The sequence below is a fragment of the Vombatus ursinus genome, unplaced genomic scaffold (assembly GCF_900497805.2).
Source record: "Vombatus ursinus unplaced genomic scaffold, bare-nosed wombat genome assembly UNPS02014818.1, whole genome shotgun sequence".
Lineage (NCBI taxonomy): Eukaryota > Metazoa > Chordata > Mammalia > Diprotodontia > Vombatidae > Vombatus > Vombatus ursinus.
Genome location: NW_020954596.1, coordinates 59,497,529 through 59,525,080, shown reverse-complemented (window position 1 = coordinate 59,525,080; position 27,552 = coordinate 59,497,529). Strand labels below are relative to the sequence as shown.

Sequence of the window (27,552 nt, the reverse complement as noted above, 5' to 3'; positions counted from 1 at the left end):
TAAGGAAGATTATTATGGGCAGTTGTGTATAGGATAGATGAGAGTGGTGAAAGACTTGAGGCAGAGAGACCGATTGGTTGGTTGTTGGTAGTGGTATGAATTACACTAAGATGGTAGCTGTATGAGAGGAGAGAAGGTGTTAGATGTGAGAGATGTTATGAAAGTAGAAATGGCAGGATTTTGACAGCTGATGATATATGTGGGGTTGATGAGTGGAGGATGATGCCAGGATTTTGAACCAGAGACACTGGAAAGATGTTGATGCCTTTGACATAAATAGAGTAGTTTGGAAGGGGTTTAGGGGAAAGAAAATGAGTTCTGTATAGGACATGTTGAGTTGAAGATGTCCCTAGGACATCCGGTTTGAAATATCTTAACAGGCAAATCAGTAAACATTTATTAAGGACATACTGTGTACTAGGCCAGGGTTGGGGAACAACCTGCAGCCTTGAGGCCACATATGGCCTTCTAGGTCCTTGGGTGTGGCCTTTTGACTGAGTCCAAGTTTTACAGAACAAATGCTTTTATTATGGGGATTTGTTCTGTGAAGTTTGGATTCAGTCAAAGGGCTGCACTTGAGGACCTAGAGGGCTACGTGTGGCCTTGAGGCCACAAATTTCCCACCACAGTGCTAGGCACTGTGCTAAGTGCTAGAGATACAAAAGATGCAAAAGACAGTCCTAGCCCTCAACGAGCTCATGGTGGAGGAGACAACAAATATGCCCAATCTATAAACAATAAATAGGACATAATTAACAGAGGGAACCCACTAGAATTAAGAGGGATTGGGAAAGGCTTTCTGTAGAAGATGGGATTTTAGTTGGGACTTTAAAGAAGTCAGGGAAGCCAGTAGGTAGAAATGAGGAGAGAGAGTGTTGCAGGCATGGGGGGCAGTCAGAGAAAATAAATGCCTGGAGCTGAAAGTTGGGAGGGAGTATCTTATTCAGAACAGCAAAGAGGCCAGTGTCACTGGATCAAAGGCAGTTGGTGATCCAGGACTAAAACTTGGGGGAGAGAATGGAGCTGGATCTATAGATCTGGGAGTCATTTTCATAGAGATTTTACTTAAACCCATGGGAGTTTCTGTGGTTATGAAGAGAGATTTCTTTTTCAAATAGTTTATAAATTACAGTAGTCTGTTTTCTAAACCTCTGTCAAAGCATTCATTTGAAAAACACTTATTAAACATTTTCTAGGTGTAAGGCGTTGTGCTGGCTGCTGGGGATATAAAAATAAGACACTGAATAGTTTGGGGAAAAATTTTTGTGGCAAATATGACAGATCAAAATGCCATATAAAATACATTAGAAATTTTTAAAAGTCACAGTGGCAACTTCCAGTTCACAGTTGGTTAAAGGTCAGATTATGCAAGGCAGTTTTCAAAAGAAGAAATACATTGTTAATAATGATGTGAAAAAATCAGAGATGCACATTTAAACAACTTTGAGGTACCATCTTGTGTTCATCAAATTGGCAATAACAGTAAAAGGAAAGGAAATTCCATATTGTTGGGGTTGTAGAGAAATAGGTGCATTTGTTCATGGCTGGTAAAATTGTAGACCTGTCTGTAAAGTCTTTTTGGAGAACAGTGGGGCAGTCTAGAGTCAGAGCTAGTTAAACCTACCCATTAGTCCAGTAATTCTTTTGTTGAGCATATACTCTGAAAATATTATTTAAAAAAAAAGAGCTATCCTTTGAAAAATTTTTATAGCAATATTGTATATAATTACAGAGAAGTTCAAACAACCTAATTGTTCAACAAAATGGAAATGGTTAAATGACTTGTGGTCCATTAATGGAACAGAATACCTTAATTCAGTTGAGACTGAGAAGTATGAAGAATACAAAGAAATCTGGAAAGAAAGGAAATATACACTATTTATATGAGAACAGAGGAACAAAGAATTCCAGTGAGGACTTTGAGTGACTTTGACAATGCTATATTTATTTTATGAGATTATTTTAAATGTAAAAGTCTCACTAAGCAAATTTAGTTTTTTGTATTTATGATCAGTGTTAAATTTTGAATACAAGTTTTAAAAAAAGATCCACCACTTAAGGAACTTACAACAAGATCATTTTAACTTTTTGCCTAGTACAGCACACTAGAGAGGCATTTGTATCGATACTCGGTATGGGTAGATACAGGGACAGCTTTGGAGTCAGAATGACTTGGGTTCAAGTCTTGCCTCTGATACATAATAGCGATGTTATCATGAGCAAGTCACTTAACCTCCCAGTGCCTCAGGCAACTCCTTAAGACATGTCTGAACCCTTCAAATGAATCAAAATCACTTTTAAAAGATATTTCAATAGTATAGCTAGATTTTACTAAATAATTTTTAGAATGCCTTAGAGTATATATTTTTTAAGTTTAATAGTATTTTATTTTTCCCACAGTTACATGTCAAGAAAATTTTTAGCATTCATTTTTACAAGATTTTGAGTTCCAAATTTTTCACCCTCTTTTCCCTCCCCTCTTCTGAAAATGGTGGGCAGCTTGATATAGTTTATACATGTGATGTCATATAAAAAAGATTTCCATATTAGTCATAATTGTGAAAGAAGAAACAAATCAAAAGGAAAAAAAAACATGAGAAAGAATAAAGTAAGTGAAAAAAATATGCTTTGATCTGCTTCAGTGTCCATTAGTTCTTTATCTGGATATTGATACCATTTCCTGAGTCCTTTGTTTTTTAATTTTCTTTTAATATTTATTTATTTTAGTTTTTCAGCATTCACTTCCGTAAGATTTTGAGTTCTAAATTTTCTCCCTCCTTCCTTCCTTCCCCCTCCCCAAAATGGCGTGCAATCTGATGTAAGCTATACATATGTATTCATGAGTCTTTTGTGCTTGTCTTGGATCATTGTATTGCTGAGAAGAGCTGGGTCATTTGTAGTTGATTGTCACTCAATGTTGCTGATACTGTTTACTGTGTTTTCCTGGTTCTGCTCATTTCACCTTGCATCAGTTGGTACAAGTCTTTCCAGGTTTTTCTGAAATCTTCCTGTTCATCATTTCTTATTGCACAGTAGTATTCCATTACATTCATATACCGCAGCTTTTTCAGCCATTCCCCAATTGATGGACATCCCCTCAGTTTCCAATATTTTGCCCCCATGAAAAGGGCTACTATAAATATTTTTGCACATATAGGTCCTTTTCTGTTTATTAAGATGTTTTTGGGATATAGACATAGTAGTGGCATTGCTGGATCAAAGGGTATATTTCCCTTTGGACACAGTTCCAAATTGCTCTCCAGAATGGTTGGATCATTTCTCAACTCCACCAGCAGTGCATCAGTGTCCCAATTTTCCCATACTCTCCCCAGTATTTGTCATTTTCCTTTTTTATCTTACAAACCAATCTGATAGGTGGGAGGTGTTAATCTCAGCATTGTTTTAACTTGCATTTCCCTAATCAAAAGTGATTTAGAACACTTCTTCTTATGCCTATAGAAAGCTTTGATTTCTTCATTTGAAAACTCCGTTCATATCCTTTGATCATTTACCAATTGGGGAATGGCTTGTTCTCAGTTCTCTATATATTTGAGAGATGAGGCCTTTATTAGAGACACTTGCTGTAAAGATTGTTTCACAGCTTTCTGCTTTCATTTAGAATATTTTCATAATATCTATAGGTACAAAGTAATCTCTAAATGCTCATCCTTGTAGATAAGAAATTAATTGTTTTTCTTTCTATATAAAAATGTCACCAATGGCCACCAGCAGTTTGAAATGCTTTGATTTACTTTTTTTTGTAGTATGAACACATTGTACTGGATAGCTCTAAGCCATATGTACTTATTCTTGCCTGGTATATCTTTCAAAACATAACAGGGTTAAATTAAGAATGCATCCTTCCTCTGGATAGAACATAAATTCCAAAGTGATATTCCTAAAGCATATGTATAACTATGATGCATCCTCTGTTTACTGTCTCTAGGATAAAATACAAGCTCCCCTGTTTGGCATTCAAAGCCCTTTAAAATGTTTCCATCTTTCCTTTGTGGACTTATTATTATCCTTCATGTACTCTATGGTCTAGTCTTACTTACTCCTAAATGACATTCTATCTTATTTTCCTATGCAGTTAAAGAGGCTGTACTCCAAACCTGGAATGCACTTCTCCTTATCTCTGCTTTTTATTTTCTGTAGTTCCCTTCAAAACTCAAGTCGGTTACCACATGCTTGCTTTCCTGATCCCACCCCTCCTTCAGTCTCTTCCCCAGCCCACTGTCCCCATATTACTTTGCATTTACTTATATGAGAATATATTGTTTCCTTTGAAAGAATGTGAGCTAAGGGGCAGCTAGGTGGCGCAGTAGATAGAGCACTGGCCCTGAAGTCAGGAGGACCAGAGTTCAAACCTGGCCTCAGACCAAACACTTGACACATACTTGCCGTGTGACGTTGGGCAAGTCACTTAACCCCTATTGCCTCACAAAAAAAAAAAAAAAGAATGTGACCTCCTTAGGACAGGTACTGTTTAGTTTCTCTGTGTATGTATTTCTAGTCCCTGGCACGTAGTAGATGCTTGATAAATGTTTCTTGATTGACAGGTCTGTGTGGGGATCATACTTGTGACCTTGGTCTTATTAGTAATTATTAGTAACTAGATAACCCACACCAATATTTGTAGAAATTCTGATTTGAATCCACCCAGCCTATATGATGATTATATCTAACTACCCTGTTAGATGGGATAGTTGCTTTTCGTGACAAGTGAATGTGTAAGTGTGTGTGTGTGTGTGTGTGTGTGTGTATATATATCTACATATACATATACACACACACACACACTCACACACATACATACATACATTAAAAAGAAGGTAGTTCTCTCAGGGAATGTTGAAACTTAGTGAGATTAAATGACTTGTCTGAGATCACATGGCTACCAAGTGTTAGAGCCAGTATTTGAACCTGGATTTCCTGATTCTAGTCCAGGATTCTTCCTACTAAGCCAACACTGTCTTTATGCATATTTATACATGTATATACATCATGCATATATTTATACTTCTGCTACTGTTATAGTCTGTAATTAAGTTCTTAGATTGACTAAAGTTATTCTTATGATTTGAAACCAGGAAAAAGTGAAAACTTGGACTGGTAGCTTTGTTTTCATTCGTAAGCAGACCTAGGAGAGAACATCATTTGTTGCTGGGAATGAGCAGCAATTAATTTTATTAGTATTAACTGAGGCATACTGTATATCCCACCCTCACTCTTGGTAGGAATAACCTCTCTGTATACCTAAACTATCAGTATAAACATTTAATATTAATTAAACTTGTGAAAATTCATTGTATGATTTTTTTTAAAGGAAAGAACTGTTATATAAAGTAAAAGTGTATTCTTGTTTTGACTGATTAAATGTTAATTATATTGTTCAATGAATGCCTCTCAATTTAGTTTGCTTTCTTCTTGTTCAGGACTTTGCCTTTGGAGGGAACACCCAGATTTGGTACATGGCCTATAATACATACATCTCCATTTTTGACTTTTTCTTTCACCACTGAGACAGATTTTCTATGTGACCAGGGTCAGCAATAGGCAAAATAGTAAAGTAAGTAAGGCTTACTTTCAATATTCCTGCCCCACGTTAGTGCTTTCCCTTCTCTTCCTGCTAGAACCTCCATGCCAGATTTCCCTGTCCTTTTGAGATCCCCCTCAGTTGCAATTTGTCATATAACTAATATTATCAGAACAACTTTGAATTTTCAAGGTGTCAATTAACTTAATGTGAATATTCTGTATTATCTTCCTAGAGGGGTACTCTAAGACCTATTTCAATGATGGCATTCTGGAGATAGAATGAGAATTTCAGGCGCTGGACTATTTTGTTATGTAGAGAGTATATTTTTCAGATTTAAAAGAACTGATTATTAAGCGCTGTTTTATCCTAGGCACTAGGATGGGTATTATATGGAACACAAGGAAGTGTAAGTCATAGACCTTGCCTTCAAGGAGCTTATCAGTCCCCTAAGGAAGTAGCTTTCTACTCTATTTCTGAACAAGGTTGGCCCTGTTTCTGACTGTTTTGTTTTATATCAAACAGGATACTGATATTGACCTACCATGTTGAGAAATTGATTAATAATGAATTGTTACAGAGTGCTTGTAAAGTTGAGCACTTGAGTACACAAGGATGTTAGAATGTTAGAACTGAAGGGGATCTTAGAGATCATCTAATCTAGCTTCCTTGTATTAATGAGGAAACTCAGGCCTAGGGAGAGGAAGTGTTTATCTAAGATTACAGATGAGTTATTGGGCAAGTTAGAATTCAAATCCAGCTCTTGGAATTCTTAAGCCAGTGCCCTGTTGATTATAGAGTACTGGAGCTATATAAATTCTAAATGTCTTTCACAATGTTTTATTATTTTTTTCTTCTCAAAGTTGCTTACTATAGGGTTCTTCTCTGCATGTCGTCTTTGTGCATTGTGCGGGAGACATCATACCTATTTCAGAAATCTGTTATGTAACTGAAGTTAAGCATTTAAGCAGTTAGCCAGGTAAATGCTATGTTCCCTGGGAGATTTTTTTGAAAAGTATATTACATGAATTTGTAAAATTGCTTGTAAATATTTTAAAAAGAAGATGCAAGTTTGCATAATATGCTTTGTTTTTAAAGCTACATAGCACCTCTTATTTTGATTTTTCCAGTCACTAACAAACTTATATGGTGGTTTCTATTATCAATATATGTTCATTTAGAATGCAGAAGCCCATTACTAAGGAGCTTCAGGGAACACAAAATTAAGTATTAAGTACGGTTACTAGGTTAAATTTAATCTCTTTGGGACATTGGCTATACTTTGAAAATTATTGTTTCAATCACCAATTTTGACTGATATGTTTTGTTTCACTTTGTTTGTAGTAATGTTTAATAAACATTTAAAGAGATGTTCCCAGATGTCAAATGATAAAGGATTTTATTGACCTCTTTTGTTATTATATCACTTTCATTTCCAAATATATCCCTCCAACCTTCTAACAAAGAATTTTAAAAAGAAAAAAAGTTAATCAAAATCAACCCACATCAACAAAATCTGATAGCGTATGTAATCTTTTGTACCCTTAGTCCTCCAAAGACAGGAGGAAGTGCATTTACTATTCTCTAGGGACACGCTTTTTGGTCATTATAAATATATAACATTTGATTTCATAACATGTATTTCCTTTCTTGCATTTTCCTTCTGTACCATCTTATATGATGGCAGTTCAACAGCAGAAAATAATAATATATCCTTGTTGATAGAGATCCTTTGGTAAAGCCATAGTCTCTTTGTCTAGTAAGAATTTCAGAACAGACAAAGTCAAATGATTTATCTCATGTTATTTTGATCTCATTTCCATAATGCTAAAATGCCATCAGTATTTTAATACCTAAATGGATAAGACTTCAGCAGAGGTGCCTAGCTACCTCTTTTTACTTCTTGGCTTCTGAGGCAGTTTTTGGTATTCTTCTTTACCTCTTTGTGGTTTCCCTTATTCACTTGCCCCATCTCTCTCCTTCTGCCTTCTAATTTCCTACTTCTTCCTTATTTTTATGTTTTCTTTTGAAGAGGTTGCTAACCCAGCAATCATATTAAATGTTTGAAGTCAGTTCTTAAGGTAAAGCATATGTGAATGAACAATTATTCTTCAGTATATTCCCATCTATTGAACATCTAGCCCAGGGATTCTTAACCCCAGGTCTGTGGACCCCCATTGGGTCCACGAATATATTTCAGGAGGGGTCTACGAATTTGTTTTTAAAAAATATTTTGTTAACAGTATTTCAGTAAAATTGTTTTCTTTTGTAATACTATGTATTTTATGCACTTAAAACATTCTGAAAAGGGGTCCATAAGGCTTCAAAAGACTGCTCAGGGAGGTCCATGACATAAAAAGGTTAAGAACTCCTGATCTAGCCAGTTTTCATTTTACAATAGTTATTGCATCTGCCAACATAATGACTTGTAATAAATTGAGTAGTATTTAATGAAGTGTTTCTTAATCATATTTAAGCTGTTATTGTTAATCTGTATGTATATATTTTTATTAGCTCTGTGACTATGAGCAAATCATTTAACCTTTTGAGCCCCAGTTTCCTCATTTGTTAAATGGGAAAAATAATATCGGTAATAGCTACATCATAATGTTATCGTGAGGATAAAATTATGTGATATATACATACATATATATAATTTTGCTAAACATAAAAGCAATATGTGAAATATTAGCTATGTAAAGTATTCTTAGGATTTTATTCAGTTGAGAAGGATTTAATATCTTTTTGGCACAGTGATATCATGCAGTGACTTTATTCTCATGTTTTTTATTTTCATAGATTTGGACTGAGCAACAAATTTGAATCAGAATTCCCTTCATCATTAACTGGAAAAGTGAGTGTTGGAATTATTTAATAATATTTGTCAGGCATTCAACTGAAGGTCTTGTTACAAAAAAACCCAAAAATTTTATTTGAATTTTAATGATTGTAGGAAATATTTCCTACCTTAATATTTTAGTGATTTTTTTTTTTAATCTCTTTAGGTAGCACCTGAAGAATTTAAAGCCAGCATCAACAGAGTTAACAGTTGTCTTAAGAAGAACCTTCCAGTTAATGTCCGTTGGCTACTTTGTGGTTGCCTTTGTTGCTGCTGTACGTTAGGTTGCAGTATGTGGCCAGTTATTTGTCTCAGTAAAAGAGTAAGTTGGATTATATATTTATATATTTGCAATCAGGAGAGCATGTTTTGTTCAGTTTCTTATGCTTTAGTAACTGATAGTCATATTGAATAGTATTGAGTGAAGAATGCTATTAGGAATAATGTACAAAAACAGAGTTACAATTACAATCCTAGTAGTTTAAAACCTAAAACCTGCATAATGGAAATAAATTATTTAACTCTTTATCACAGACTAAATACATACAAGTTGCTCTTACTCGTTGTGTAGGATATGTGTGCATGGACTTCTGTTACAGTGAAATAGAATGAAAGCTTAGGTCCATATAATTTATTTCATCATGAATTGATTTTGTACCTGTTTTCTGAGGACAAGTCTAGCCAAAAATATGGAGAAAGATAATCACCAGGAGGTCAGGCATTAGGTGATGAATTCTCTGGCCATGTCAATACATGGCACAAAGGAAAATACATAATTGCCTTTATTGCGGCTTTTTCTGCTTCCTCTGTGATTGATGCTAGTGGAGTGATGAACAGGGTACCAAGGAACACAGTTTTTAAATGTTCTATAAACATTAATTTAACTGATTATATTCTAAATGTAAGATCTTGGTCCATTGACTAATGCTTTTGATATACTACTTGAAAAACTAAACCGTATCACTATCTACATTCTCACAATAAATAAAACTAGAAGGATGTCTCAAAAGTTCTCCTTAGCTTGGGATACTTGATCATTTTACTTTTCAGTACTTAAGATGAACATAAGCACACCATGAAGATAATTCCAATGTATGTGCCAACATCTGTTGCAGAAAATTAAGATAAATTCTACAGAGAACTTGACAAAAGCTTCTCAAGTCAAGGCAACATATATATCTGTAGAATACGGTTCACTTATCTACAAAATTTTCATGCAAACTATCCATATAACTACCAAGGGAATTCTTAATGAAAACATGAGGATAAAATAGGTAGGCTTCTAAAGATATTTCTCTACTGCAGACCATATCTTCACAGTCATACAATTAACTGAAAGATAGAGTGTTGTGCGTATTGTTTCGTTGATTTAAAAGAAAAATTGAGTAGAGTAAAATAGCATTGAGATCTCTTCAGTAAGATATCTTTCATGAATATATTGGGATCATTCAAGATTCTAATCCCACACTTAGAAACATTAGAAAATGTAATCAGTATTCAATAAACACTTCTGGGAAAATTGGATAGCTATGTGGCGAAGACAAATAGATGTCCTGAGCTATACTTCACTATTCAGCACACTAAAATGACTATATCAATAATCTTATGTTTTAAAAAAGAAGAAAAAAGACATATTTTCTCAGTTGGATGAGAAGAACATTTTTATCAAGGAAGTAGAAGTTGTTTTAGATAAAATTATGTGTAATGGAAAGCATTATTGCTAAAGTTAAAAGAGACATATTGGGAGAAAATATTTACTGTAAATATGTCAGATCAAGGTCTGATATCAAGAACATTAGTTATATAAGGAACTGACATAAGACTAACAATGCATACTCCTTGGAGTGGTAGTCAAAGGACATGAGCAGTTTTTGACTATAAACTGTTAATATGTGAAAAGAATTCTATATTTTCTAACAAACAAAAAACACAAATCAAAATGTTGTCTTATCCCCACTAGAATGGGGAAAATGGTTTAAAAAAATAATAAAATTCAGTGTTGTCAGAGCTATACATTGTTGGGACCACAAGTTGGTACATAAGTATGATAATACACAAAGCACAAAACTGAGTATATCATTTGGATACCAGTGATTTCATTGCTACTTCATCCTAAAAATATCAAAAGGAAAAAAGTCTGTCACTATAAAAATTTTAATAGCTACTGGAACCATGTTAGCAAAATATTAGAGATGTAAAGAGGTCCATCAGTTAGTGAATGAGTGAATAAATTTGGTATGCTGTGGTGCCACAAAAATAATAAATATAAAAGAAATATGGAGACTTATACAAAGTGTGTCTTTCTTCATAGATGTTATTTTTTTCTGTATTGTTCCTATTTTTATATATATGCTGCTAGAGTAAGCATAATACTTATGCAAAATCATGCAAAGTTAATTCAACAGAACTAGACCTACATATATATTGACAACTGTTTATTTTTTAAAGAAAGAAAACTAAGCCAAAGATAGTATTTGAGACATATGTGAAAAAGGGCATGAAAGAGAAGAACTTTTTTTTTCTTGTTTAGCTAATTTGGTTATATCTTATTAGATGCTAAGGAATTTATATAAGATTTTATTCCTTATGTATGTAATTTTTGTTAATGGTTATTGATTTTACAGTAAGTTTATTTAAAAGATCTTACATAATTATAAATGTAACTGCAGAGATCATTTTGTTTAAAGATCTTCAGATTATCAGTGTCAAGTCTAGCACAAAAGCACAGAAAGATGTAGAATTCCAGAATGATGCAATTTCAAATACAGTAGCAACTTCAGAGGCCATTTAATCCAACTGGTACCTGAAAAAAGGATTCTCCTTCTATAATGTGTCCCAGAAATAGTCATCCAAACTTTATACGAAACCCTTCAGTTAGGGGAACCCACTGCCTTCTTCCTTCCCATTCCACTTTGATAGCATTAATTAATATGAGGTTTTTCTTTATATCAAATCTAAATTTACCTCTTTGTAATTTACACTCATTACTCTTAATTGGAAGCCAAGAAAAACAAATATATTCCCTCATCCACATTTGAAGAATATTTGAATACTCTTGAGCCAGCTTTAATACTCTTCCTAAGTCTTTTCTTCTCTAGGCCAGACACTTACTCTTCCAGCCAATACTCCTATAGCATGATTTCAAGGTCCTTCACCATTCTTGTTACCTTTTCTGGGCACTCTTAAGGTTATCAACATTTTTACTAACATATAGCACCAAGAACTGAATACAGTGCACCAGGTGTCTCAACAAAGTTATTTGATGCTGTCATGGAGCATGTACAAGTGTAGCAGTATGTCACTATAGATCATGAACTATTCCAAATACTTCTGTTTTTTGTATAACATTGTGCTTCAGACATAAAACCTCAGAATACCATATGACTTCCTCAGTGATATCCATGGTCATTGAATAGAGATTAGTTTAACAATCGCACCGGAAAAAACAAGTAGATGAGATGCCTGTTGCCTCTGCTATACATGCAGTTGGATGGGCAATCCAGTGAGTTAGTTTATCAATATGTGGATTTTGGACAAACAGCTGATGGATAGTAAATTTGTCCCTGAATTGAATTGGAGGAAGAGATTGAACTAGAGTGTATTTGGAAAGTTGTACAGCTCTTTTGATGATATCATGCTGTCCCTTGCCACAAGTATTCATCTTTTTAACCTCAGTGTTGTTCTGGTGATGCTATATAGTTGTGAATCTTGGAACACCACAATCTCTTAAGAATCAGAACTGCCAGAGGCAGCTAGGGCACAGTAGATAGAGTACCAGCCCTGGAGTCAGAAGGACCTGAGTTCAAATCCAGCCTCAGACATTTGACACTTACTAGCTATGTGACCCTGGGCAAGTCACTTAACCCCATTGCCTAGCCAAAACAAACAAACAAAAAACAAACAAGAATCAAAACTGCCAGTGACTCAAGGGGAGATGGAAAAATATACAATAGGTATAAATTGCCTGTAGCATATTATCAATGATAACTGTAAGAAATGGTGTAAAATCTATAAAGTAAATAAATATAATATTGGAAAAGCAGGTGGGCTCCTCACATGGTGAGAGAGAGATAATAGATGAATATTAGACTGAGTGATTCATTATTACCCAGGAAAATTTGAAATCCTGAGGAAGCCCTCCAGCATGCTGCGTAATTCCTCTTTGGAGGATGAGTGGACATGTACAAGAATCACAAAAGACAAAGCGTAATGTAGCATTTAGTAAGTGCCTGTTATGTGTCAGCCATTATGCTAAGTGCTGGGGATACAAAGAAAGGCAAAAGATAATCTCTTCTCTCAAGGAACTTATGGTCTTTACATGTTCATAATGTGAACTGTCAGAGGGAGTTTCCATGTATACGAGATCATGGATGCTTAAAGTATGAGTTGATTTTTATTTTAATTTTCTTAGAACAGAAAACTTGGCAAAGGGAATTTTATTTGTCCATTGTCCTATTATATTATATTATTCTATAAATAGAAAAATTTAAAAGCTTTTGGCATGGAAGAAGAAAAGATAATTTTTTTTTTAGAAATTTATGAACGTTGAAGAACTTCATAGCTCCTTTCTAAGTCCAGATTCTCCTTTCTATTAAGAGTTCCCCCATCCTTTTCTGAGACTGTAGGAATTCTTCCATCTCTAGTATATCCTGGATCCACAGTAGAAATCTTATAATTTAGGTTACTTCGGTCATATTTACAGTGCGTGAGAAAGCTAGAGTACAGTATCACCCTTGTGCAGCAGGTGCTGTTATATATCATATGGACTTAGAGAATTTTAGAGCTGGAAAATACCTTAGAATCTAATCCTTTTAACTTATAGATGAGGGAACCAAGGGACAGAGAGGTTAAGTGACTCCCCCAAGGTGACATGGCTTGTTAGTGACACAGCCTGGATTAGATCCTGATATATGAAAATTCCCTACATTTAAGGCTTCAGATTTTATAGTAATAATTTATGACATGTTACTTTGTAAATTTGAAAACAATACTGTGGTATAATTTATTATTTTGGTAGAAGCAAAAGGTAGGGAAAAGGAACCATAAAGTTGGACTAGGTAATCTCTAAGATATCTTTCTTCTCTGAATTCTATGATCTCTATGATCAGTGAAGCATTATTTTGAATTTTTATTTGTCCAAGTTGGTCACTTTTTAGTTTTGTTTTTTTTCAACTTTTATAAATACTTGAGGTGGAAAGTGTTCTAGCATAGTATTAATTTCTTGCCGTTGCTACCATGATTGATCCATAAAATAAAGGCTTTAGTTCCCTTAAGGACATTGAAATTCCTTGATTCTTTTTAAATGTCTTTACTATTTTAGAAGCCATTTTCTATATAACATGTGAAGTACATGTCTGCTGGTGCTTTGAAAAGTGATTTTAAAAAATTAAAGATACACTGAACAATAAATGTGATTTGAGACTTTATAGTCAGTATCCTTTGCTTCTTTTCATTAGAGGAGAAAGACCAAAACTATCTCTGAAATCCACAAAAGCCTCACATCTGAAGTTTGTCTAGCCTTGGTAGTAGACATCCTAGACTATGGGGGAAGGTTAGAGAATGCTTGTGGGAATAGAAGTCACTGGCTTAACACTGGAAACTAAATTGCTCCTTTTCGTATCTGGTTGGTTGTGAGTATAAGTATTATCATGGTAAACAAACATTTATTTAAACAAATTACCATGTCAAGAATAAAATGATTCATAGTCTTTGTCCTTGAGGTGAGTACAAGCTAGTTGGTGACCTGGTTAAGTGGGATGATAAATAACCTTATGGAGCACAGGTCTTTGGAAATAAGAGTGATGAAAGTGATAATGATGTAGAGATCAAAAAGTTAGTAATGGGTCCACAAAACATCCCTACTTTTCTATTTTGCATCTGTCATTTATTAATTTATATGTAGCAGGGTGGAGCCAATATGATGGAATAACAGGAAGAAGTACACTAAAGTGAACTTTTCTTCCTTTACACCTCCCCCTTCCCCACACATACACATAAAATTCACCAGAACAAATCTTAATCAGGGAATCAAAGGAAAAATCATAAAAGAGTCATTTGTCCAGTCCAACTTGGCATAGGAAGACAGAATGGTTTGTATACACTGAAGTAGGGATCTAGTCAAAAATGTGCCACAGGGACTGTGTTTAAGAACAAGACAAGGTTGCAGACCCATAACAGGGCACTGTGACCTCATGCAGGGTACAGGAATTCAGGGACCAACTGGCAGCTTTGTCACTATTCAGTTCTAGATAACAAACCCAGGGACCTCTGTAGCTGTCCAGAGTGACAAGCAGTCATGAGCCCTACACTGTGTATTGAGCAAGTAATAAGTTCAGAAACAAGCAGCAGCAGTGTGGTTCAGATCCCAGGAGCAGAGCAGGGTCTCAGTTACAGCTTCTAGTCCAATCTGAATCCTATGGAGGAGTAACCAGGGTGGGAGTCTCAAAACAAAGGGAGTATAGCTTCCCAGCTGACTAATAGGGGCTGAGTTCAAGAAGTAATCTACTGTTGCTCAGACCTAAGTCTAGGTCAGAAACTTGAACTGCTAAGGACTGGGAGCCGGTGATGAGACTTCACCTGAATTCCAGGCTACATTGGGAGTACAAAAGCTTACAGGTCCCCAATCCAAGCTGTCCTTGAGATCCTGGAGTAACATAACAGTTAAGAAAGCAGCAATAGGGCCAGCCCAGACATTACCTTCACAAGCATGCAGATCCTGGCCCCACCATCAAGTTCAAAGTCAAGAAACAAGCTGGAAGAATGAGCAAACAAAAAAAATGATTTCATCATAAAAAATTACTATGGTGACAGGGACATTGAAGACACAAACCCAGAAAAGAATGACTCCTAAACATCTAACAGCAAATCCTCAAAAACATATCTTGGGTACAAATTCAACTAAAATTCCTGGAAGAGATGAAACAATCATTCATATATACATGCATATGTGTGTGTGTGTGTGTGTGTGTGTGTGTGTGTGTGTATGTATGTATGTATGTTGAAATGAGCTCACTAGAGGAAAACACTGGAAAAGAGATGAGAAATAATTAGAAAAGAAATTAACATCCTGGCATAAGAGGTATGAAACTTGCCCAAGCAGCAAACACTCTGCAAATTAGAATGGACCAAATAGAAGCCAGTGACTCCATGAGATAAAGAAATATTAAAACACATCAAAAGACTTAAAAAAAAAAAGAAAAAGAAGGAAGTGTAAGGCATTTCATGGAAAAACATACTGACCTGGAAAACAGATGGAGGAGAAAAAATTTAAGAATCATTGGACTACCTGAAAGCCATGACCAACAAAAAGAGGCTAGATATCCTATTTCAAGAAGTCTTTGAAGAAAACTACCCAGAGATGCCTATCAGTTGGTGGATGACTGAACAAGTTGTATATGATTGTGGTGGAATACTATTGTGCTGTAAGAAATGATCAAGGGGATGGTTTCAGAAAAACCTGGGAAGATGTATATGAACTGATGCAAAATGAAGTGAGAATTGTTCACAGTAACAGTAGTATTGTAATGATAATCAGCTGTGAAAGACTTAGAAGGAAATGGCATACTACTCCAGTACCTTTGCCAAGAAAATCCCAAATGGAGTCACGAAGAGTCAGACATGACTGAAGTGATTGAACAGCAGCAACATGATGAAAAATGCTATTCATGTGTAAGGAAGAATTGATGAACTCCTGAGTGCAGATTGAAGGATATTTTGTCCTTTATTTTTCTTGATTTTATTTATTTTTGGCAACATGACTAATAGAGAAATGTTCTGCATGACTTTGCATGTATAATGGGTATCATATTGCTTGCCTTCTCAATGCTTAGCGGAGGGACTTGAGTGAGGGAGAGAATTTGGAACTGAAAATAAAAATATGAATGTTAAAAAAAGAAAAAAGAAAACTACCTAGATCTCTTAGTACCAGAGGACAAAATGGACATAGAAAATATCCACTGGTCACCTCTTGAAAGAAACCCCAAAATTAAAACTTCCAGGAATATTGTGGCTTAAATTCAGAGTTTCTAGGGCAAAGGAGAAAATTCTGCAAACACTCAGAAAGGAAGAATTTAAGTACTAAGGAGCTAGTCAGAATAAGCACATAATTTAGCAACTACTATTGTATTAAGAAGCAGAGAGCTTAGAATATGACTGTCCAGAAGGCAAAGGATATAGCTAACCCTATAACTTACAGAGGAAAACTGAATTTAATCCTACAGGGGAAAGTAGATCTTTAATGAAAAAAGAGGATTTCCAAGTATTCCTGATGAAAAGAACAGATCTGTATACAAACTTTGAAGTTCAAATCGAAGTTAAGAGAAAGATAAAGTAAACATGAATGAATAATGATAAGAGTTAAAGGGATATGAGAAGATGATACATTTGTCCTCTCTGAACCTATCTCTGTCAGTAGTTGTAGAGGGATTCTAATTAGACAATGCCTGGGAGTAGTGGTTCTATTACATCTTGAAGAGCTTAAGAGAAAAATGAAAAGGGAGGGGAAGAAGAATACACGGGGAGGAAGGAGGGAGGAGGAGGGATGGTTAGAAGAAATTATATATATTTTAAAACTTTGTGTATGTGTAAAATCGGGTTGTAAAGTCAAGAAGGAAGGGATCAGGGGAGCAGCTGACAATCTAAACTTCACTCAGCTGATCAAAGGAGGAAAGAATACGTATACACACATTAGATACAGAAATATATTGTGCATCAGACACAGTTGGGTACAGAAATGTACTTCAGGTAAATAAGAAAAGAGAAGGAAGAAGGGGGAATTTGAGAGAGGGTAAATTAAGGAAATGATTATTCTAAGCAAAATATCCTCTAAGAATGTACAAAACTATAGCTCTTTTTGAGGTGGCAAAGATATCTGTCAGGGAATGGGGAAGCAAATTATGGTATACAAATGTGATAGAGTACTATTAGAAATGATGAAAGGGATGGTTTCAAAGAAATGTGGGAGGACTTGTATGAACTGATGGAGAGTGAAATAAAGAGAACCAGCAGAACAGATTATATATAATGACAACAATTTTGAAAAACTTAGAGAAGTTTGAATAGCTCAAGAAGCAGTCACAATTCCATAGGACTGGTGATGAAACATATTATCTACCTTCTGATAGAGTGAGAAACTTCTGAATGCAAGATGAGATGCATACGTGTAAATAAATGTAAATATGTGTGTGTATATATATATGTATTCACATGTATGTGTGTGTGTGTGTTTCAGGCACATACGTATACACACAGTTTTAGTGTTCGGGTTTTTTTGTTTCTTCTATTTACTTCTAATTTCTGATAATCTATGGGCTGAGAAACAAGGTAAATAAGCTTTTCAGAATTATTTTAAAATAGAGCAATAAGGTTCTGAGTGAGGGTCTTTGACAGGCTCTCTTAAAGAGCTTAGATCATATAGCATCCATTTGGGCTACTAAAAGGCCATTCTCCACCCCACCCTCATCCCCACCCTCCTTTGCTTTTTGGTTTTTGCCTATAGATTGCCATTGTCATATGGGAAATTTACTGTTATGCCTAATCCTTCTTGATTTTATTTATATTTTTAGCCTGCATCATTTCTTAAGTCTTTTGTTTGCCGCTTACTTGAAATAGGTTTTCCTTTTATCTTTAAGTTACCACTAATTTCAGTTTTTTGAAATAGTATATAAAATACATGGTTATCTTACCTATACCCTTTATGATTTTGTAGGATTTGATGATATCCCTTCTCTCAGCCTTTTATCTTTCTTGAGTCCTAATTTAGTTTCTTTTATGGAATTCCCTTGATCATTTCAATTGCTTTTTTTTTTTCTTCTGGATGGACCGTCTTTAGCTCTTGAATTTCCTTTTTGGGATGTGACCAAGATTGCTGGTAGTATTCTAGGTATGAAAGTGCCAGGGTTTTATGCTGCAGTAGGATCATCTCTTCTCTTTTGTTTCTAGGCAAAGCAGTACATCTAAGAATATTCTTCAGATAGTAATTTCTGATTTTTTAAAGGCATTTGGATTATTTTTCCTTAAATGCATTATTTCACTTCCTTCCAGTAAAACTCATCTGTTACTTTTTTTCAAAAGTTATATTGATACCTCATTATTTCTTAGGCAGTTGCCATATATTCTCCTTTTTTCATTTTTTGATACAGTATGGTTCTTGATACCACAGCATAGACATTTCCCACAAAACTACTTTCTTTTTTACCCTCCTACCCTCTGCAATTGAACTCTACCTGGTAGCAAAGAAAAATAATTAAATAAAACTAGTGGGCAAAATGACCATGTCTGGTAGCATGTATAATGTTAAACTTTTGTAATTTACCTCTCTTAAGATGAGGGAAGTATTTTACTTTGTTCTCATAAGTCTCTCCCATATTTCTATAATTTTCTCATTCATAATTTCTTAGAGGACAACAGTATTCCATTACATTTATAATCACAGTTTGCTTAGATATTCTTTCCCTTCCTTCCTTTATTTCTTCATTCCTTCCTTCTCACAAGTTACTGTTTAGCCCTCTGCATTCTAGCTGACCACAAAATACATTCCTTATCTCATTTGAACCTCACAAAATCCAGTGAAGGAGTTAATATTGGTATTATTTTCAATCATTAAGTAATTATTAAGCACCTACCATTGTGCTAGGCTCTGGAGATACAGACTCCAAAGACAGTCTCTACCCTAAAGGAACTTAAATTCTACTGGAGGGATATGACATATTCAAAGATACATAAATATAGGATAAATAAAAAAAAAAATACCCACTGATGGGTGGTGGAAGAAGGCCTGAGAATTACAACTGACAAAATGAGAAAAGACCTTTTGAGAGAAGTGGCCTTTGAATTGAGTTCTAGGGATTCCAAGAGGTTGATATAAAAAGGAATATCATTCCAAGCAGGGGACAGCCTTTACAAAGGCACAGTGGTGGAAGATAATGTCAGGTATGAGGAATAGCAAGTAGGGCAGTTTGCCTTGAAGGGGGAGTAATATGTAATCAGTCTGGAAAGGTAGGCTGAAGTCAGATTCAGAAGGGCATTAAATACCAGAGAAGTTTATATTTGATTCTTTAGGAAATGGGGAGCCATTTGCTTCTTGAACAAGGAGGTGATATCGCCAGACCTGTACTTGAGGAATATCAGATTGAAAACTGTATGGAAGATTGGAGACTGGAGTCAGAGAGACTTAGGTGATAAGGGAGTAGGGCGGTTATAATGTAAGTAGAGAAGGAAACAGACACTAGAAATGTTAACGGTAGAAGTAGTAGACTTTGCAGCTGATCAGAAATGGGGATGAGTGAATGTGAAGCTGAAGCAGGGATTATGTGACTTTTACAAGGTTACACACCTGGCAAGTGTCAGGCAGTATTTGAACCCCAGGCCTCTTAGTCTCCAAATATCTTTCTGCCATGCTGCTTCCCCGTTTACATCAACTGTTGCCGCTCCTAGTACCTCCCCTTCCAACTCTTCCCTCTCCCCCTTCCAGAAAACCATCTCTTATAACAAATAGTTTTGTTTTGTTTTGTTTTGTTTTTAAGAAAAGGAGGAAGAAGAGGAAAAAAAAGTCAGAAAAACCAGATGAGAAACAATTCAGAAAAGGAGAGGGAGAAAGGAGCTTGCTACCCTGAAGGCAAAACTTCTAAGTATGATAAACTTGCAATAGATGCTTTTTTTTTCCATTAAACTTTAGGGAAGTATGGTTATTAATGGTTTTTTAAAAATAGAAATTTTTTATTTCACATTGGGAGGCAGCATGACATGGTGATATGAGACTGGGTTCAGCTTTTAGTTTTTACAATTACTTTTACAATTTAATGTAATTTACAATTACATTACAAATTTAATGTAATTTATAATACAGTATAATTTACAGTTACAATTATTAGCTGTGTAGCCCTGGGAAAATAAATTAATTACTCTCTGTTCCCCATTATTACATCTCCAAAATGGGGATAATAATACTTAATATTTATCTCACAGTTTTGTTTTGAGGAAAGTAATAGATTAATTGAGAACAAGTGAGAGGTTGCAATTCTCGATTTTTATGTTTCCAACAATTTGACAGTAAATTCATAAAAGATTTATCAATAATATCAGAATAAAAGTTTGAGAATAAATAGTTAAGGGATCTTCTACATATTTTCAGTGTATTCAAGATTAAATTTAAAAATTAAGAAAAGGCACAAAGGCACATAGCTGAACTTGCAAGGTGTGTGAATGAGACAAATAAGTTCAGCAAGTTTGTAAGATACAAAATAAATCCATAAAATCATTACATTCTCATTTATTAGCAATAAAGATAGAAACCTCATTTACAGTAACAATCAACCCCCCCAACCAAAACCTCATTTAATATTTGTGAATTAGCCAGTTAGAAACACGGAAAAACAAACTCTTCCACCGAGATGAAACCCAAACTCAAATTGGGCAGTTTCTGCAGAAACAATACTTAGTTGGTCGGGCAGCTAGATTTCAGAATGCCTCGCCTGGAGTCAAGGACCCAAGTTCAAATATGGCCTCGGACACTTAGTAGTTTGATGACCCTGGGCAAGTCCAAGACATGATTTATAAGCATACCCTGATTAATATCATCATTTGATCCTCTGAGAAGACAATATTAGGTAAATCAAAGTTAAGGCAGTTTGATAAGAGCAATATTATTAGTGAGCCATTAGCTAAAGTGTTTTATAGCAGTTTGGGTTAAAAACTGGCAAGGTTTGTTTATTGTTTGTTAATCAGTATATAATACCAGTCAGTATATAATACCAGTCATATGAGTATATTCCTAGGAAATAATCTACTCTTTAGGAAAATCAGAAATAAGGACATTTATTAAAATGTATGAAAGGATTTCCATTTATGGTTTTAATTCCTGGTTATTTATGATCTGATTACCTGATTTATGTACTATATGGCCATTTTTTCTTCCTTCCCCGAATCTCTCATCTACTGTTTCCCAACACACTAAAAAATGAGAAAGAAGTTAAAATGAAGAAAATTAAGAAGCTAAAATTCCCACCCTATAATCTAGATTTGTTAATAGGGTTAAGTTTAATAGATGCAGATGCTGGCTAAAGATTATTTTGTCCTTTGGATTTTAGTTATCCATATTAGTTGCCTCTGTCTTAATCATAATTGAGTAATATAGTTTACTGATCAGTAAAAAAAAAAGTTAGCAAAGAGGTAGAGTGAACAAAAAGTGTGTTAGAAAAGTAAAATAGGTCTTTTATGTGCTGGAGGTAGGCTATTCAGGTGGTGGAGCCTTCTGCTTCTGAGAATATCGGTTCATGCTATGTTTTCAAGTATGATATTGTTACCACTGGAAGGTTATTTTGGCTTTATGGAGTGAGTTGGTGGTCTTGGTCCATTTTATAAAGGACAGGAACTCATGATAAAATTAACTCTCTTGATGGTCATCTAAGCAGAATGGCTAGAGATTCAATGCTCAAAACTGCTAACCTGTCCTCTCACCCCTCGGGTGTGAGCACAGAAAAGGATTAAGGCACTGGACTGGTGGAGCACTGTGGGGAAGCTTACACTAAAGCTTGCGCTGCCTTTTCCACTGTTCTTTCAGTTAAATAGAGGATTTTAGTTCCCAGGACTATCAATCTGGTGCTTTTCTTAAGCACTAAATTCACTTCTTTTAAAAAAAATTAAAATGACATTTTTAGAAATCCATTGAACTAGAACATAAAAGACCAGTGTTTCACTAGTGGTTAAGGTTTCATTATCATTGACAGAATCTAGACAAATTTTTTCAGATGTATATTTATGTGGTCTAAGTTCTTTGGGGGTAAGGGAAAGGAATGAACATAAACAAAAGCCAAGGAAAAATTTCTGTAACTACATTTCATTTGCCTCATTTGATGATACAAAAACTTCAGAGTTTGGCAGTATTGCAGTATATTTTATTAGATTAAGTATATGACAAAATCCATGGACATAAACACATAATTTTTTCTTGAATGCAATTATAATCTGCTTTCTTACAGTGATTAAAGGCATCTAGTTAAATACAGCTGTCATGGGTTTGAAAAAATGGTATATTTTTCCAGTGTCTGCTAAATTGGCATTGTATTTGTTCTTAAAACTGTATTTTGATTTTGTGAACCAAAATAATTGTAGAGTATTAACAAATGTTCTTAGTAACTAAAGCCTTTTTTTCTTTTAATTTGAGCTTTTGTTGTTACTAACAAATAATTTGTCGCACAGGGTTGGGGTTTTTTTTTTTTTTAATACTACTGCTAGTATCTATATGCTTGTCATCATAGTGTGCTGGAAATGTTCCACTCAAATCAAGGATTCTTTTCTGGTTTTGTATGTCCTCACCTGCTCCTCACTGTAAATCATTGAGATGTCAAGTGCAGTGATTAATTAAGCTGCACGTGCAAGTGCTTTTTTTTCACCTGTCAAGTAGGAAAAGTCTTGCTATAGAGGTTGGATGCTGCTGTCTTAGTTCATAGCTTTTACTCCAGACTGTGAAGTTTGCAGAAATGTATTGCATTCAAGTTTTTATTCAGATTTTGGAAAAGACCAGCAGGATGTATGATTTAGAAACTTAGGCATTCCAAAGTATATTCACCATAGTAAAGTGTATTATTGAAGTTTTATTTAGGAACATAAGAAGTAGAGATAATTCCTATGTAAATTAGTTGAAGTTTGCAGATTGTGTTATATAATCATTATCAACTATAGATTAGGGAGATTTCACATTATTTACAGTAAATGCAAAAAGTATTAGAAATCCTTATGGATTCATAAGATCACACTAATTAAAGTCCTATTATTAGGCAAACATAGGATTTTTGTGGGCACATATATGGTGAATGCTATATTTTTTCATTTAATACTCAATATTCATAGCATGTTAATTTGCTAGTGCTTTAGAGCCTTATTTTTAAAAATTAGGTATAAAAGAGCGGTCTTGGAGAGCCTGATTTTCTTTTCATTCATCTCCTCTCCCCTCTCTTTTTTCAACCTACCAGTAAAATTAAAACCTCAAATTGTATAGTAATCTTAATCTATTATTAAAAGGTCCTAGAAAGGAAGATTACAAGGTAGATTCAGGTTTTGAATCAGTTTTGCCATTGGTTTAGCAGCGGGTGGGCAGGCAGATGCCTGCTCAGAGTAGAACCTATTGCCATTTTTCACCATTGATAGAGTAGCCTTTCAGAGTCAATGAGCTCTGTCAATGTGAGCTTGTCAAGGCTACAACTTCATAGACCTGAGAGGCGGTTTGAGAGGTCAGCCCTTTTCAGGTTCGCTGTGATGCAAATGAACTTTAATGCTTAAACAACTATTGGAATTTTTATGTCTGCTCCTTGTTCTTTTTTCTTCACAAAGTCATTGACGAGACATTCAGTGCTTTTTAAATTGGAAGTTGCATTGTGCTAAAGACCTAGTACAGATTTACGGAGGGCTGAAAGCAGTTAGATCATGTTCTTTTCATGGTGCGATTAGAATCAAATCGATTTCCCTACAGCCTTCAGCATTCAGATGGCAATTTTAACAAAGCTTGGGGGCTAGACAAGGGACAAAACGACTGAACTGAATGTTAATTACACTCTGCAGCCTTATTTTCTTTTGATTTGGAGCTGACTGGCAACTAAATTAACAAAAAGTGTGACCATAACTGCTGCCCTATTTTCATTTAAAAGGAGAGCAGACTCTAAAAGGCTATCTTTACAAAGAAACAAGTGAGGTCTGCTGATCATTGTTAACAAGGGCACTGGTTTTTTTTTTTAAATTCTTGCCCAAAAGACTATGTTAAAAAAAAGTAATGCAATAAATTAGTCATTGACACACTGCTACCTAGAAAGTTACTTGAGTTTCTGCTTTTATGGTGTAATTTAAGGGAACTTAAGCCAATAGTGGCAATTCATAGATAATGATGAATTATAATTGGCATTCATGTGACTATAGTGCAGTCTTTAGCACATTTAAAATGAAAAGTGTAGTGTGGCATCCAGATTGGCATTAGGTGCTTTAAATAAATACTAACTTTGGATTGTAAAGTGTTAGAAATTTAAGAACACTTTGATTCTAACAATTTTTGCTTTATAAATCGTCTTTGCTTGACATCCTTATATTTATTAATTTTTTTTATAGTATATCAGTTGTTTTGGAGTATTAACTGCAAGATGCTTTTTTTCCTTTGCCTTGTAAAGAAGCTGCAGCTGCACTAAGTTCCAGTTGATTCTTGCTGCAGTTCTCTGTCCTTTTGCACCTGCAGCTGTGTCAGGCTCATCTTAACACCTGGCATCATGAATTATCCTCTCTTTTATTCATACTCCCAAGCAGGTCACATTTAGGGCTACATGGTATCTGTTGCGGTAGCAAAATGGCTATAAATGTCAAGTAAATTTCTAAATTGTCTTATTTTGAAACCAAATGGTTTCCAAAGAATATTATTTTCAGTCCTGAGTTTGAACTTTGGGTATGAAGATAAAAATAGAGTTTTCAAAAGAAGTTATTTTACCAACAGATCTCCTCTCCCTTTTAAAAACAAAAACAAAAACTTTACAGGTTATCCTTTCTAAGTCAAGTTTAAGCCTTTACTAGCCAAAATTCAACTTAAGTGTATTATGTAATTACTGATTTTTATATCATTATTACTAATTTTCACTAATGGCTAGTTTTAAACTGGTAATTAAACAGGACTATTAAATGTTAGTATATTTTTATTTTAACATATTATGAGTTTTATTGTCATTTAAATATTTAAAATTGACATTAAAAGCAATATATTAAAATATGTTATTTGGTAGATAACATTGTTAATGTTAATCATTTTTGTGTTATATTCTAAATTCAGAGGCCATTAAGTTTGAAGCAGTTAAAAACGCTTGATATTTCATGCTAAAATACAAAGCCTCGCTTTTTAATAGAGAGGAGCCTTTCTGTTAACTGTTTATCACCAGAGGCAGTTTTGATAGTGTTATAGACCACCCTGTACTTAGTCACTGTCCTGTACCTCTCCCCTTTTCACACAAAAAGCAGCTGCAAAAGAAAGTTTTTCTAAAACCAGTCAAGAGTAAAGTTTTTTCTCATTTGTCTTCCAGACACGAAGATCGATTGAGAAGTTATTAGAATGGGAAAACAATAGGTTATACCACAAGGTGAGTGCCGCAGGGAGCAGCTTCGTACTGTTGGGGTCTGAATTGCACAGTATGGAAACAGATGCTTTTGTTGAACTAAAAATATGAAAGGTGGACAAATGGGTTACTCTCTGTGCTGCAATAAAATAGGGCTCATTTTTCTTCCTTTACTCTCGTTCTTGTCTAGTTGTGCTTGCACTGGAGACTGAGCAAAAGGAAATGTGAAACGAATAACATGATGGAATATGTAAGTTAAAGGGCTGTTTTGTGAGTTTCTCTATTAAATGATCATTTATTTTGCTTCTGATCTTATTCTTTTCATGATTATTAATCAGCAAAGGTGTCAGGAGCTTAATCTCCTGAGTGCAAGGATTTTCTACGGTTCACAGATGCATGGTTTCATGTGCAAGACTGATTTATAAAGTTATGAATGACTTGAAAACAAGGCTTCACTGTGTTCTGAAAAATAATAAATTAATTGCCAAAATAAAATAGCCTGAACGTGTGTTGATGGAGTGTGAAATTTTAGATGCTGTATAAAGAACAACCACAACTTTGGTTACGCAGCAAGTCAGATATGGCTTTTTTATATAATGCTAATCAAGTCTCAAAGTATGGAAGAAGACCTTTCAGCCAAGCTGCTGGAGCTTACGAAACCTTTAGCCTTTATAGATTTTAACTGCCCATACCTCAACAGTCTGCAAAATATCTTTCACTGGGTTCCTAGAACATTACTTTTAAAGTTCATTTTAAAAGTAAGCAAAAGATAGTTCTTCTTGTGTTTATTCTTTAAACAGTATATAATCTAGCTATTATATAAATTTTTAGAATAATTTAGTGTGGAATTTAACTTGCCCGTTGGTGGCTTGATTTGTTTGAATTTTTTTTGGTCCTTCTGTCTATGGACAACATAAGGAAATTTGGGGTATTGACATTCTTGAAACCGGGTGCTTTATGTGTGGCTTTATAGATACAAGTGAAAGGTCCATTAAAGGGTTAATTGCTGAAAATAAAGACTAACCTTCATGAAGTACCTGGCATAGTACTTCTAACATATCTATGGTCTTTTATTGCATGATATTTTGTCTATTCTTTGAAACAATGCAGCCATCATAGATAGCTTATAAAAAGATTGATTAAAACAGTGTTTAAATAGTTGGAAATTATCCTAAAATCATCTTTTCTCTGTTAGCATTTCCCCTTTCTTCCATTTTCATACTATCAAGTCCTATTTCTAGCCTGAAACATAAAAGGCCTTTTTAAAAATGCTTCTTTTTTACACAGAATAGCTCTATTCAGTGAACCGAATAATGTAGATTTTTTTGTATCATTATCTATTATATCAAACATGTTAATTTATGATGATGAGAAAGACACATGATACTTCTCTATAACCATTTAAAAAAAAGCACATCTGAATAAGTTTTGAGCTTGACCTGTGAAAATGCTAGTCCTATATAGATATGTTTTTTAAACCATACAATATTTTCTTGGTAATTTTTAATTTTTTTTTTTGGTCAGGAGGCAGTTTTGAATGTAGGTTAGAGAGTGTTGCTTTGGGGATATAGAAATTTTTAATACATTGACAAACCAGAGACTTTACCCACTAACCTGAAAATTCAATCTCTGATTTTCTTTTCATTCTTGAATTTGCTTTGAAGAAAGCAGAAGTCTAAACCATTGCTATTTAATCTTTTCAAGGTTTATGTGTATGAAATTCATCTATTTAATGAATATATTTATCATTGACATTGTTTCTTTTTATGACATTATTTTGTTGAACCATATAGTTACCTTTTTTTGCAGTAATCTTAGAAAACATTCTGTTGTATATTATCAAAGTTTTTTAAATTAGTTTTCTTTAACAGTTACTTCAGCTGTTTCTGTATTCTACTATGCTTACATACACTTTATTTAGAACAATAAGAAGTTATCTAGTAAAATTAGCTAAATTGTACTTTGTAATAACATGTAAGTTATCTATGAGAAGATTAAATTGAAAAATTCAACTAATTTTTGCTTTTTTCACATAAAGGGTCTTTATGTATATTAATAAGAAGTTGGAAGGGAAGAACATAATCTCAGATATTCTC

The 27,552-nt window shown here is 34.4% G+C and overlaps 1 protein-coding gene across 1 annotated transcript in view; it reads left to right on the top strand.

Moving 5' to 3' along the window:
• The window catches only part of CHIC2 (cysteine rich hydrophobic domain 2), a 42,793-nt gene that overhangs the window by 10,238 nt on the left and 5,003 nt on the right, over nt 1–27,552 (top strand). The window contains exons 2-5 of the mRNA XM_027836026.1: nt 8,339–8,393; nt 8,545–8,700; nt 25,424–25,480; nt 25,647–25,706. Of these exons, the coding sequence (XP_027691827.1) occupies nt 8,339–8,393; nt 8,545–8,700; nt 25,424–25,480; nt 25,647–25,706 (328 nt within the window). The remainder of the gene's footprint in view (nt 1–8,338; nt 8,394–8,544; nt 8,701–25,423; nt 25,481–25,646; nt 25,707–27,552) is intronic.